General features: G+C 37.6%; 1 protein-coding gene across 1 annotated transcript in view; it reads right to left on the minus strand.

Annotated features, from left to right (window-relative positions):
• The window catches only part of CPE (carboxypeptidase E), a 59,988-nt gene that overhangs the window by 17,004 nt on the left and 28,252 nt on the right, over positions 1-14,732 (minus strand). Inside the window, exons 2-3 of the mRNA XM_050895557.1 lie at positions 2,837-3,033; positions 856-1,023 (exon numbers count right to left, since the gene is read on the minus strand). Coding sequence (XP_050751514.1) covers positions 856-1,023; positions 2,837-3,033 — 365 coding nt within the window. The remainder of the gene's footprint in view (positions 1-855; positions 1,024-2,836; positions 3,034-14,732) is intronic.

The raw sequence follows: 14,732 nt of genomic DNA on the forward strand, positions 1-14,732 counted from the left end.
TTATCACATATATTGTACAAGACCTTTAAATGAACAGCAATTTTGTTTTGGCTTCAGAGGGAACTGAATCAGTCCTTTACATCAGAACCACTCTAAGTAGATTAACATAAGTCTAAAACTGGTGTAAATTAGTTCAGAATGAGACCACAAATAAAGCAATCTTTTACTTCTTCCCATTACAGCTAAAATAAAGCCTACCAAATGTAAAATAATGGAAAATAAATAAATTTAAAATAAATGTTGGTAGGATGCAGTCTATTCTCTGCACGGAGAGTAAAATTACTTCATTTAATAATTTGAATTTGAAGACAGAATATGGCTATTAAGACCACAACCCTATGGGACTGCAGTCACAACACTATATTTTCTAGAACCTCCTGTTGGGATAAACACAAGAAGATAAAAATCTCTCCAGATATATGCCTGTATATTTAAGGCTAAAGCTTAAGAAAAATGCATGTGCTACATGTGAGAATAGCTATCCAGCCAGCAATGTAATTAAGTACCATAACAAATGAATTTCTGGCAATGGTAAAAATGCAGAATAGCTGCAAGAATAGCTTCAAACCAAGGGAGAAGGCTATGCAATCTCAGGCCTTAAAAATAAAACATGCTTTGAATGAGAAATTGTCTAAGGATTAAGCAATATGGATCAAAAGGGTTTACTACAGCAAGCCATTTTGAGAAGAACTTCAGGAAACATCAGACGGATAAATTTAACAAAATGAACAAAATATTTAGAAGAATGTGAATTGTAAAGACCATACACACAGTTCTTAGAGGTTGCTACGTGTCTGCTTGTGTAAAAGCGAAGAGATGGGCATGTGAGTGACCCGATATTCAGTCCTTACTTACCTTAGGATTCTGGTCCACAGCTTTTTTCATGTTTTTCAGCAGATGGTTGTTAGGGCCACCTTCTTTCTCATTAACATAGACTATTCTATCAAGATCAGGGAAATTTCGGTTTAGGTCTATCCCTTGGGCATTACTTCGACCAACAAACCAGTCTTTAAGTTCACCGGGCTGAATGAAGAAAGGGAACAGAAAGAGAAGGAAGATGAGTAGATTCAGGAGATTACATATCAAGCTTTATATGGGTATATTTAGCCATGTAAATTCAAATCATGGGTTTACTTCTCATGTTCTCAAAAATAAGAAGGGATCATGTGACAGTAAAGAATTCTGAAGCACCAAGAGCTGAGTCACCCCTATTTCTTCCTAGAGCTCTGTGGGAACAAAACCAACCCCTACTTCATTGAGGGTTTTAGAGGAGAGGATCTTTCTCATAGTGGCAGATCTGGACAAAGGATGGGCAAAATTATCAGCAGCATCAGGTTTTTCAGTGCCTGCTGAGTCTTCCCCTGAGACCTGGCTTTTCCCTATTGCCTCATGCCCGTGGTCGTAAATTACAGACCTCATTTTAGTGAGCCTCAGAGCAGCCGTAGATTTATCAGTCAGCCACAAGGAACGTTTGCGCTTGTTTCAAAGTTCCTCTAAATAGCTTCAGGGTAAAGAAGGACCTTGATCTTTATTTACCTGAGATTTTTATTTTTATGGTGTCTGTCAGGTTCGTTCACTGAACTGGTAGCACTGAATAAAGATGCAATGAGAATTTTTGCAAAATCTTTTGTTCAAGCTGGTTCTCTAAAATAGGTTTTGCATTGCACTAAGGAAATGCCTTCAGAGCGCATAGTTTTCCCTACCTTGTTTCTGTAAGCTTTCAGTACTCTTTAGAGTAGGTTTAGTTTGATTACTGGTTTTAATCTTGGAGTATATTGAATCTGTCACACACTGTGGACAGTATCAAGATACTCCTAAATTAGAATAACAGTGGCACTGAGGCAAATTGTATAAATCATATGTAACTTGTAAGGCAACCATGTAAAAGCAAGTGTACTTTGACTAAGGAGCAAAAGTTTCAAACAATGTTATTACAGAATCTCTATAGAGAGAGATTTCAAAGAATTAAAATACTGCACCAATTTGAGGACAGCTTCTGCTTCATTGCCACAAGAGGGAGACATATGACCGAATATGGGTTAAAAGAGGTCTGTGCGTTTGGGGTTTTTTTTAAAGACTTCATGAGAACCAGTTTAATAAAGATCTTAATAAGGTTTGACTTATTTAATCATAAATAAATAGTCACATTAAAAGAGTTAACATTTCCATATTAATTTAAAAAATAAACACACCTTGTAAAACAAGAAATTTCTTATTTTTATTTAGAACATAATACACACCAGAAGCTGTATGTAACAGGATCCTATTTGGCCTCCATTTGCCAATGATGCATTAACACATTACATGTTTCTTGACTGAGTCGTCATCCTAAAATACATGCTAAATTTTCTTGACTAATAGCTTAAAGTACCTCATGCCTGAAATTTAGAATCAAAGTTATTCATATTGAAAAGATGGCTCATAAAGTTTGCTGGTTTTGGGATCAAGGTCTTATGAATGTGAATAATTCATGTACGTGCATTTACATGAGAATGTTCTTTCCCTTTTCTACCACTTTTGAAACGTCACGTATTACTAGAAGTTACTTGTTTAGGAAGCAGTTCAGTCAGTGAACTTAAGATAAAAGAATATGTATGAAACATAAACATCATTATATTTTAAAATAGATAGCTATTTGCTGAAAACCCAAGCATAAAATTCTCTTTGCTAAACAGAATAAGCCTACTGTACTATTAGGAAATACTTCAGTTATGTTGCTCCATTCAACAATCACCACCAAGAGCTCATGTATCTGTAAAACTGCTAGTCCAAGTGTCATGATCCTAAGGTTGATATAGACATTGACAACTATTCTTATATATGTAGCCTTACAAACCTGGGATGCTGCCTTCTCAAAGCCATCCGGGTTCAAAGATGGCATGATATGGATACGTGTGCTATGGATCAAGTTGATAATAGTTTCATTTCCTTTCTGGTATTCATTACACAAGTACTGAGCCAAGAAGATGAGCAACTCCCTCCCGACAGCTTCATTTCCATGCATATTCCCGACATACTTAAATTCTGGTTCTCCTGCAAGAAAAAGGAAGAACATGTCTTAGAACAACATATAAAAATCACCCATGGAGTGGATCACACAGCACACCTGAGATGTGGGTATCACTGTTACTACAACTGGTCACAGTATCCCCAGGAAGATACAAGCCTCCTTCAGAAAAGTGGATTTAGGTTTTTTCCTAAACTCTGGCTAAACAAATAGTAATTTATATTCAGCTGTTTGCCAAAGGCAGAGAAAGAATACCAGAGGACAACACAGTATGCCAAAATAAATGCTAAGCACTGCCTTTAACATTACTACTGTTGAGATCTAATGCAATTGATGCCTAATGCAAAAGAGTGTCTTGATTAGGTAGTTTTTAAATATATAAACTGACACTAACAGAGCTTCTTATCTTTAATGTTCTCTCCAAGATTAGGTTAAGCTTATCGCACTACATATGTATTAAACTGCAATTCTTTTACCAAAGCATTGCCAGCGAACAGCTGTTGATCCTAGTGATCTGAAAAATCTTATTCAGCAGATGCTTTGGATATTCAGCTCAGATGTTATGAAGCAAGTGCAATAACCTAACTCATAAAATGCATCATTCCCATTTAATGTTCCAATAAACAGTCCAGTATTAAATATATGCTTAAACATTCCATATATATATTCATTAATATGAATGTTGATTTAATTGATCAACTTGATTAAGTTGATTTAATATATATTGTATAGTCACATATAATATACAATGTGTAATATGTATTCAATATATATTCTATATATAGAGAATATATATAAGCCATCCAATATTCCCAATTGCTCATTAGTCTCATTCTCATGACCATGGATATAAAAACCACACAAGATATGTCTTATAGAGCTGTGAAGGATTTACTGTTTAAAAGACTACATTTTGGGCCCTAATTCCAAAGAGTTTTTAGTATACATGTAAATACCTAAACGAGATTAAAAGGACTGTCCTGGAACTAAAATGAAGTATATGCTGTTTTCTGCGTTGAAGCCCCTTTTTCCTTATCCTTTTTAAATGCAGTTCTTCTGTTGCAACAGCTTTAATCAAACATTCTGCTGATTATATGCTCTGAATAGTCTTTGAACACACTTTGCGATAGCCTTTAGCAGTATCACAGGGGCAAATTCAAGCCAGGAAGAGCGTTACACAAATGAGACCTAAATAATTGCTAATCAAGCACACAGCAGTATCTACTTACGACTCTTCAGTCTGTGCTTGTTAACCTTAATCCAGTGATAAGATGCTAGCAGACACAGTGCTATTAATACCATTACTTCTTTCCTTCCAGCTAAGATGTTTTTGTACATATGGATTCGTCCCTGAAATTTTTTGTCAGATAGGTTAAAACATTTTCTAGTTTCAGTGAAACAGCTTCATTTTATCTGATAGACACAATGCCATTACTGTGACTAAAAACCTCCATTTCCTCTTTTGGCATTGACCTCCGATTTACTGTTTCTTCCTATCTGTTAATACCAGGGAATGCAAAAGATCTAATCATCAAGAATAATCAGACCATGAAATCAACCCGATCCCATTAAAATAGATGGATACTATTTAATAAAATACACAGCAGTGCACATCACATATACTCATAATTAGAATACTCATGCATATGTATATTGGTATGTTACTTACGGGAAAAGTGCTTCACAAGCTAACAGGCAAATTTGTTACTGCAGTAAATATGAATACGGTTGCATTTTGCATTTGTGATTTTCCCTAGGACATCACTAAGGAAGCCTGAAGGAGAAATAATTTCTCCTGATTACCAGCCCTGTGCATTAATCACCTACCTTTCTCTCCCATTTGAATTTTACAGGCCTGGTTCAAATGAAGAAATAGAAACATATGTTTCCCATAGGGTACTGCTTGGCCCCCTCCCCAAAGAATCATTAACAGTGTTTAGAAAGGTTCATGAAAACAGTCACAGGGTCTACAGTGAACCAAGAGTATAGCTTCATCTACAGCATATCTTCAGTGGTAATGACCCATCTCAAATGAGCATTAAAAGCTAAAAGGAGTTCAGGAAGAGGTAAAGAGAGTCATTGGAAATATGGAAAGTCCTTCCTATGAAAAGTGATTGAAGAGATCAGCCCCATTTTCCTTATGAAGAATAATAAGGGACAGTCAAATATACCGACCATTATGAATGGAGGAATCGGTCTGGAAAGCAGCACTTCCCTACACCACAAAACAAGGGACAGTGATTTTCAGTGAAAGGGAACGATGACCATTTTTAGACTGATAAAGAAAAATAACATTACTTAAAACACGAAGTGTGAAACCAGTATTCAAAGAATCCTGTTGGCAGCGAGCTGTCAGCAGAACTCCAAGTTTTGATAGCAAACCAAGAGTTAAAAAGCTGATCTCAAAGCCAATGCAAAAGAATGAAAAGGGAAAGATAACATAGAGCTGAATAACAGCCCTGCTTCAAAACTTAACTTTGTGTTCATATTTTAGCTCCCCTGGGCATTTTCTTACACCCTTCTCTGAAGCAAAGAAAGCCATCTCCTATCAATCCTCTGGCTGCGGAGAACAAGGCTGCGTGGTCCACACACGCAGGAACTGTTCTCTGCCAGCCCCAGCCCTGCCTGTTTTCTTACTTCTGGGCATGGCAACCAAAGAAATACTGGGTTTCTGCTCAATATCAGAAGATACTGAATTTCAGACTGTATCCGACAATTTTAGGAAAACTCTTCATCATTTCAACAGTGTAATTTACAACTAAAAAAACAATGGAAAAATTGGGTCTTTCTCATATCTAAACTTTGCAGCCGCTCCAAGGGAAACAAACTCGATTTTTACTGTTTATTTCAGCGGAAATAAATTAATGCTACAAGCTGGCTGTGGGGGAATTAGCGGTTCGCTCATTAGCTGTCCATGCCCATCATGGGCAAAGTCAAGGAGTCCATTCTGGAAAAAGGGACAATGCTGCTAAAGTCATTAGTTATCATCACAGTGCCCAAAAAGCCGAGGGAGCTTCCACAGGCTACTATCTGCTGATACGCCTTTGCAGTTAATGAAGCCCTTAATTTCCATTTGCATTTCTGCCTTTCTTGTTAGAGTAAAAACTGCAACTCAGGGTATACCTTCTGGAAATCTTTGGGGTTTTTTTGAGTCACTTTTACCTAAATTCTTTCCTAATCATCTTTTTCTCTAGGACAATGAAGTCCAAGCTGGAGGGCAGACTGCTAGCTGAGGCCAACAGAAAACACAACCCATCACTCTGTTGGCTGAGTTAAGCAAGCCCAGCTGCCCCAGTTTTAGTGAATGACTCTGTGATGCAGCCAGCATCCCAGGCCCATTACAGATCCCAAAGGAACCAGCTCCTTCACCTGACTGCATGGGCTAACGCAGATACCTCAAATGCCAAGGATGCCAGCCATCTGGTCCTTAAGCCTTAACACTTTATGGGTTCCCTGGTCTATTCATTTAATACGTCCTGCCACACCATTTCTACAAGCTTCAGGCTTCTCTGGAAAACAGCCTTCGGTCACCTATTGCTAGCATACTACTTAGCTAGAGGAAGAGCTGCTCTTCCCATTAATCCTTCATGAGCCATTTAATGCAGACCTTAATCACCCTTCACAGGATTCTGTAACTGTAATTGCCTCACAGATTTTTTTTTTTTAATTAAAAGACTCTGTAAATGTCCATTTGATGAAGCACTTTTAAACAGTTTCTTCAAACCAGTAGGAACACTTCTGTTCCACTGCAGAACTGGAGGTACCTTTAAGGGACAAGAAGCTTGAAGAAATATAACTGGCTGTTCTCATTTATTTGGCCCACACAAAAAAGTAAAATTGTTTTAATGGATTCCCATGGTCCAAGATATGATAAACACAAAGAAACATTTCCATTGGTTGAATATTTAAAATTCTTATTTAATGAATTTTATTAATTTTCTGATGCTATATCTTGACAAATGATAATCTCTTATTCATAATAGCAAAAGTATGTCTTGTGTAACAATGTATGACATTTATAAATGCTTACACATAATTTCAGCTCAGATACAGAGGTTTGTGATAACGAATGAATGAGTGGATACTAACATTTTTCAGGGCAAGTCATAAGAAATGAAATGCAGCAATCAAGTTTATAAATATCTTAGTATCTCTGGTGAAACCTAAGCCATCACATCATTATGGCTTTTAGAAGGCTTTTACATCCCTCTTAGATTGACTGCATGATACATTACAACCTGCTAAACAATTGAGGAAAAAGTACTTTAAAGTGTCATGCCTTTCTGGTGCCTGACAAACATTGTGAAAATGTCACCGTTTGCTTCTGCAGTTACTGTCAGCTAAGGTCTTCTGCAGTTTCCTAGGAACAGCATGTACATCGTTAATATTAGACAGGTCATCCAATTAAAGATGACTAACCACAGCCATTTTCAGGTCAGGCTGTATTTGTAGAGTAAAGACAGTAATTTTCTAAAACGTAGGGACAAAAAGTTTAGCACCTACTAATTATATATATACTATGAGTCAAGGTAATGTCATGCCACTAGTCATGGTCTAATGTCAAGCAGTTAACCTAAAAATGTACAGTATTTCACTCATGGAAGTGCAAGCCATATGGAAGAAGAAAATTAACTACTGGAAATTTTAAGTGCTTAATGAACTGTTTTGCAAATCAGCCTCAAATACCCTTAAAAATTAGAGTCCTTCTTCTGCTTTCCTGTATTTCTTATGGAAAAGCCAGCAACATTCCTGAAATAACAGACTTAGTGTTTTTGATTACTTACAGTTGCTTGTCATTTTTAATATGGCAACCAATAAACTTTTCTTGTAGATAAATGGCACGGAAAATCTCAGAACCCCTGCTGGCAAGAAATTCATTCATTAAATGTGATTGAAGACTTTCTTATGCTCCACATTTTTGATAGCAGTTTAAAGAGAAAGAAATTCTCTGGAGATCAACTACATGGAAAACCAAAGATTATAAAATGGGTTTCTCCTTTGAATATGAAAAAAGTAAGAGAGGAAAAGAAGAAAGTAAATGAGGAGGTGGGATAGGAAAGTGAAAGAATTTAGTGACACCCTGTAAACTAAATGTCTGCAACCTGCCTCAACAGCATTTCAATAGAAATGCTGATCTCCACAACTTCTGTGAAAATGGCATTGAAAGATAGAGCTGCGATGCAGTATTAGTTTCTAAATCATTGTATAGGCCTTATATCATTTTAGGGCAACATTTACTAAGATGTAGCATTGGTCTAACCTTGCTGAAAGAGAAACTACTGGAAGTTTCACAGGTGGCTTACATGAAAGCAGAAACAGGTCAACACTGAAGGCCTTTGAAAAATCCAATCTTTCACTTTCTTGCTATTAACTGCTAGAAAATACACTGAGAAGAAAACAAGAGGAAAAGAAAATCAAGGATATTTTGGCAATCTCCTGCTTTAAAAAAATGCATGCATTTTTTAACAGCTATGATTCAAGAGTCGTCTCAAGCTCTTTCTGGAATTTTTCATAATTCTTTGAACACTACTGCTTAAAATTAAAGTTAACAACAAAGTCTGTACAGCATATTAAACTCGGAATGAAAGCTCACAAAGAACAGCTATGTTTCTGCTGGCCTTGACACATGCAAATTAAGATGCGATCTCCATTCTACTGAGTACAAAGTCTGTCAGTTGGGCTTCAAACTTGGATTTTATATGTCTTTGCATTGGAAATTAAATTCTCCAGACAGATTACCTCATGCTCAAGACAGTTATTTCCACCAAAAAGGTTCTGCATGACTCGATGCGTTCTTCAGGTTTCCAACAGCCCACTCTCACCCCTGCAGCTACAGGACTTGGCACAGCCTCCCCCGTGAAGTGGGCAAAGCATCTGCTCAGCTCCTGCAGTCCCCACCTACAGCTCTTTGCTGGCACATCCCTATGCTGATCTTTCCACGACACCCTGCACTTACACTGTTGCACAGTGTAGCACTGAGTTCAGTATTTCGGGTAAAGTCCACTTGCTTTGCCAGAGAGTAGAACAGTTTTTGCCTACTAGATTTGTGTTACTGCACACGAACTGATGGTGCTATCCAATAGAATTGATGATGATTCTTTAAATCTTAACAAATCATTTATAAAACAAAACAAGTTTACTTATTTAATCAAAACCTTTAACTGAATAAGAAACACTGAAATGTGATATGTACGAAACCCTCATTTTGTGTAACTGTGTTAAAAAGCCCTCTCTGAAGTTCAAAGTAGAGTTAAAAAATCATCAGAATTTTAAAAGTAACAAATAACCATCTGTATATACAACTGGATTAATCAGATTAGTTTTACAATCAATTGCATTTTTCATGTTCTAGGAAAGCTGAATAGGACTTTGCATTTATAGAATTCATTACAGCGTTACAGCAGCAAGTATTGTTAGCTCAGTATTGAAGATGAGGTTCCTAAGAAACCAAACATGAAATGAACTGTGTTGAACCACCGTTACCAGTCCGTGGCAGAGTACGAGACAGGTACAGTTTTTTCACCTCCCAGTTTTTGCTCTCACTGCTAGGAAAAAACCCGGACCAAAACATACCCTGGGGTTCTTTGTAAAGGACACTGGCAGTACAGAGACGTCATGAGTAACTCTCTCTATGTCCGCTGTGATGCTGGCTGTGGGATATAACAGATTCAATTCATCTTTTCCACTGTGCTCAGTAAGAGGGGGGGCTTTTCCATTTATAACTATGTGTGACCAAGTGAATTTTTATTTCAAAGGCACTCACTGTATCCCTCAAGTTTTGGTTGGCACATAGAGCAAAGATTTTTTTTTTTAATTCAATTCAACATCAAAATAGACCTTCTGATGGAGGGAAAGTTGATACATAATTTAGATGTATATTTATGATGGTTCCTCATCAAGTTCACTTAACAAGCTTTCTCTCTACAGCAAACTTAGAGTCAGCTTTTTCACTTCAACTATGAAAGTACTTGCCAGCCATCAGAGCACTTCAAAAGGACTGAGCTCGTCTATCTCATTCCTTTTGCATGCAACAAATATATGGGAAATTTCAAAGCTAAACTAGTTCAAACGCCTGCTACCAGCAGGAGACACATTTGGGCTCTGCTTTTCCTCATCCTCTTTTCATGAAGAGAAGAAATAAATGTCAGAAATAACCCATTTATATCCAGATCCCAGACTCTAAAGTCAAAGAGGTAGGCAGAAATGCTGGACAAATAAGGTGAAGAAACAAAACTAAGCTCTCCCTTTTTACTGGAGAAAAACAAACAAAAAGTCAATGAAAAGGTGTAATTCTTTTCGAGTAAGCTATACAGACCCAATTCAACATTGCCATGTGGCTTCCCTCTGCCAAATGGGTGGCCAAAAGCACGGAAGTGCAGACACGAGCTCGCTTGGAGGCTCTTTCCAGGCTGGAAATGATGGGCGCTGTGATTTCCCCAGCAGTGCCCAGAGCAGAAAGCAAATCTGAAGAGGGCTGAGGGAGTAAAGTCAGGGCAGGGTTCCTCCTCTGTAGCGTGGTGCCCCAGTACTCGCTGCAAGGCCATGTTTCAGGAGGAAAGCAAGCTAGGGCAGCTTTCGGGGCTGCACTACCTTGGGCTCTGGGCTGCACCAGCATGTGCAAGGGAAGCGTACTCACAGAGTTCATCTTCACCTAGCAAAACTCGTTGCATTTTTCTCTCCATAGAGGAGAGCTATTTCTGACTGAAAAGGATTATGATTCCTATCACGAGGACATTCTGGGTCCTTGGGAAATATACCTTCTGTGCTTAAGAATCTCGGAATAACTAGTAGTAAGCCCCCAGACTTCCTCCCTTGATTTCCAGGAGCCTTTCTGAGGCATCGCAAAGGCACTTGTTACTGCACTGAGACTACACATACTGGACACTCCTTCTTTATAGGTAACTGGAACGTTATTTTATTCCACTGCTGTTTTGTGACAATCTGAGACTGTGTGAAAAAAACTGTGGGCTGCAGATCTGTGATTCAGACAGATGATGCTGAAGTGCATTGGTCATTGCTAACAGATGGAGCGGGATAAAATCTCCCCATAAACGTACATCTGCAACAAGTCCCTCGTGTAGACAGCATGTTACAGAACAAGAGTGTCTTTTGCACTGGCAGATTTATTTAGCTTCCCTTGCTTAGATGAGCCTTAATATTTATTGATCTTAGCTTCTGTGATTATTGGCCATGGAGTTCACATAAAGAGTTATAAAGGGCCCTTTTAAAATAAATTACAGTAAGAAAGACATACGCAAACTGCAGAAGCTAATTATGCCGTTACCTTGCTCCTTTGTGGAAAAAAAAATATGAAAGATTGACTTGTGATGACTAACAGAGGACACCATTTATGTCAGAACATAAACGACCTGATTTATGTCAATATTCTCAGAAACCAACAAATACCCAGGTAGCTTCTCTTAGTCCTAATACTATTTTAGCATCACCCTTTTGGTATAAATAATTTTAAAAAACAGAATTCCATCATTTTAGACGTTAGAGGTTTTTTTTTTTCCAGAAAAACTACAGCTGCATTGTAGGCTTAAAAACCTGGTAAACTGTGTGAAATCCTGATGAAAAAGTGGCTTATTGAGAGCTATTCTGCTGCATTTCACCTCCAGCCTGATTTTAGCAGCTAATACTCTCTCAAGTTTCTGCATTTAAGGTATGAATGCTATGTGATAACCAGCAGTAAATCTTGATTGTACTCGTTCTTGAGATAGCAATGGTTAAATCTGGTCAGTATGAAGCAGAAGAAAATAAAGGTTCAATGGGTAGAGAGTGATCAAGATTGGTACTGCAACACTACATCTCCAAACATTCCCACACTTGGCTTCAGAATTTTTCAATGGTATGTAAAATTTTATTTAAAATTGGTATTGTACCTTAATGATTTATTTATAGCCAGTTTAGGCAGAAATGCAGACCTGGATGCTTGGAGGTGGTCTATCTCTTCACATTCACGTATGTTTGAAATACAGACACCCTTTAGAAAATGCCTCCCATATTATCTTAAACATTTAAAAAAATGAAAAAGAGTGATGATTCCTAGCAAGACAGTATAAGGAGAGGAAGCTAAACTGGTGCAGAGGCTAATAAAATCAAGCTTGGTGCGTAAGAGGAAGAAATGAATCATGTAACAGCTTGTTGACTCAAGAATAATGATGGAGATGACTGAACCAGACAAATCCTTTGTCTCAATAGCAGATGGGAGTGGATCCAGAAGGCTTTAAAGAGATGTTTTGCCTTTAGATGAGGGAGCTCCAGACAAAAAAATCCCATATGGATACTGACCCCGACACTGCAAGCCACAGCACAGCTGTATAGCTGCGAGACACAGAACAGCCTTCGTAAGACAGAAACAAATGCTTAACAAAAAATCTGTAATGGCTTTTAGGTCTGCTCAGAGGCACACATTCTAGTGTCCTAAAAAAGAGACAGGTTCTTTTCTTCATATAGGGAAAAAACATAAAAGCTTGATATCTTCTCAGCTTTCCTCAGAGCTTCCACTGGGTTTTCCCTCCAAAGAGTAATAAGACAGTTCTGCATTAAGAGAAAGGAGAGAGGGGTACCTGTTGTCCATATGGTCTACAGTCAAGGACAACAGAAATCACAATCCTGTCCTTGAACAGCACCTAAAAGTGCAGAAAGTGAACTGGCGGCTGAGCAACTAGATATTTTATAATGAGCTCTGTGTATGGCAATAGAGCTTTGCTCAATTTGATATAAAAGGAACCTACCTAGGGTTATTCTAAGTGCAAGCAGAAAGGTTAGTTAAAAGCAACAAGCCATGTTCCTCACAAAAGTACGAATAATAGCTGTTTCCTACAGTTATACCCACTATGCCTCCAATACGCCAAGCACATTAAAGTGCTATGACCAGCAGGATCAGAAACCAAGTAGCTCTTCCTAACACTGTCTAATTATTGTTTCCTCTGAGCAATACAAAAAGCTACAGCAAATCCATCTTTTGTGGTCCCTTTCATCTCACTTGAAACTTACTTTCTCTTTTATGTTACTAGCAGTACATCAGATAAGCTCTTTCCTGCCAAAGCAGGAGGAAACATCATGTTAATGAAAATGTACATGTTATCCAAAGGCAAATTCCTTCACTAACAAGAGTCCAAAGGGCTTTTGTTACTGGTATCAGTGGTATCTGGCATCAGTCTGAGTGTATTCACCACGATTCCTGTGTAGTCATTTATATTTTTTGGTAAGTGTAATAAAACACTAGGAGCTGAAAGATTTTGCCATACTTCTGTAATTCAGACCAATATTAAAGCAGTGAAAGTGAGAGGAAAACTGTGCCCTACCTTCCAGATTTATTGCATTTTATTTCAATTTTATGCAGGTGTAGAAGGCTGGAGAGGTATAATTAAGAGGTATAATAAATTCTGGCACTTTTTTAAAAGCTGGTTTTGTGCATTTTGTACCTTCATTTATTAACAAATGTTCTGAGATTGTTGAAATTACTTTTCTCATACTTACTGTCATTCTTCATGGCTAGAGACCCCATGAATTAGCTGACTAGTCAGCCCACAGAGGAGACCATAATACAGCCAAAAGGCATCTCCTGAGAAGCCCTGCAGCAATATTTTCACTTTGAGGTTTCAGGCATTTGGGGCTTTTTGAGAAGAAAAAATTCTCTAATGCAGAGAAAAGGGAATCTAGGAAATAGTGATTCCAATTGAATAGGAAGAAGATGTGGTGCCTGATCCAGTATGCATTTGACAAGCTCTTAATTCAACAAACAACAGAGGAACAGTACCAAATAGTGTGGATGCAAAATCTTTTCTCACTGTATACAAGCACCTCTCTACTATTGTGTGTTTATGTGGACATGTACATCTTACAGACACACAGGAACTTCCCTCATTGAGAGACTCAGGCACCCAGGAGGTCATCCCCAGGTCACGAAAATATTTTTCATGTTTCTCTTCACTAACATCTTCTTAGATCTAAAGCACACTTCTAATTTTAACTAAAGAAATTGCAGTTGCAGATATTCAAAATCATATGAAAAGACAGATTTGGCACAGTTCACAAACAAAATCAAAACCACATGACTCCAAGGAAGAAACTGAACCCTTTAGGAAGCGACCCAGTATTCCCTGTCTTTATTAACCCTCTTACACCTTATGATTCAGTAGTTCATTCTTATTTAATCAAACAATCTGAAAGAAACGCCTTTTTTATTAAATGATTATATTTTTGCATTAAAAGACAAAGTTGCTTGGATTGTTTCATAAAATATTAGCTATCCAGTCTGTGCCATATTTTCTACTTCTTTTTTTGTATGCATTTTACTTAACTTTCTCTTTCATCCTGGGTTTAACTTTTATGATCACCATGTCATGACTGCCAAAAGCATGTTTCAGTATATTTTTTCCAGCGGTCTGCAAAGCCATAAAGAAAAAAAAAAAAATAGTTACAAAATGTAAAATAATTTTTAAAATTGTGTTCAGATTATAGGAACACAGAAATGGGAAGGCAAAGGGACTGAAGATTACTACATTGTCCGTTAAAGACTGCACCTAATGAAAGGCAACACATTTGGGAAAGAGCAGCCAGCACATAAAACTCACCAAGACATGCTACTAACCCACCAGGTAGGAACAATACTTTTCTCCCAAAAACATCCCAGTGATATTTGACCTGATACAGCTCTTCTTCTAACCATAAAGACTTCTGTATTTATACAATAAAGACATTTTCTCTTTTAACT

Source organism: Gymnogyps californianus, chromosome 4 (genome assembly GCF_018139145.2).
Source record: "Gymnogyps californianus isolate 813 chromosome 4, ASM1813914v2, whole genome shotgun sequence".
Lineage (NCBI taxonomy): Eukaryota > Metazoa > Chordata > Aves > Accipitriformes > Cathartidae > Gymnogyps > Gymnogyps californianus.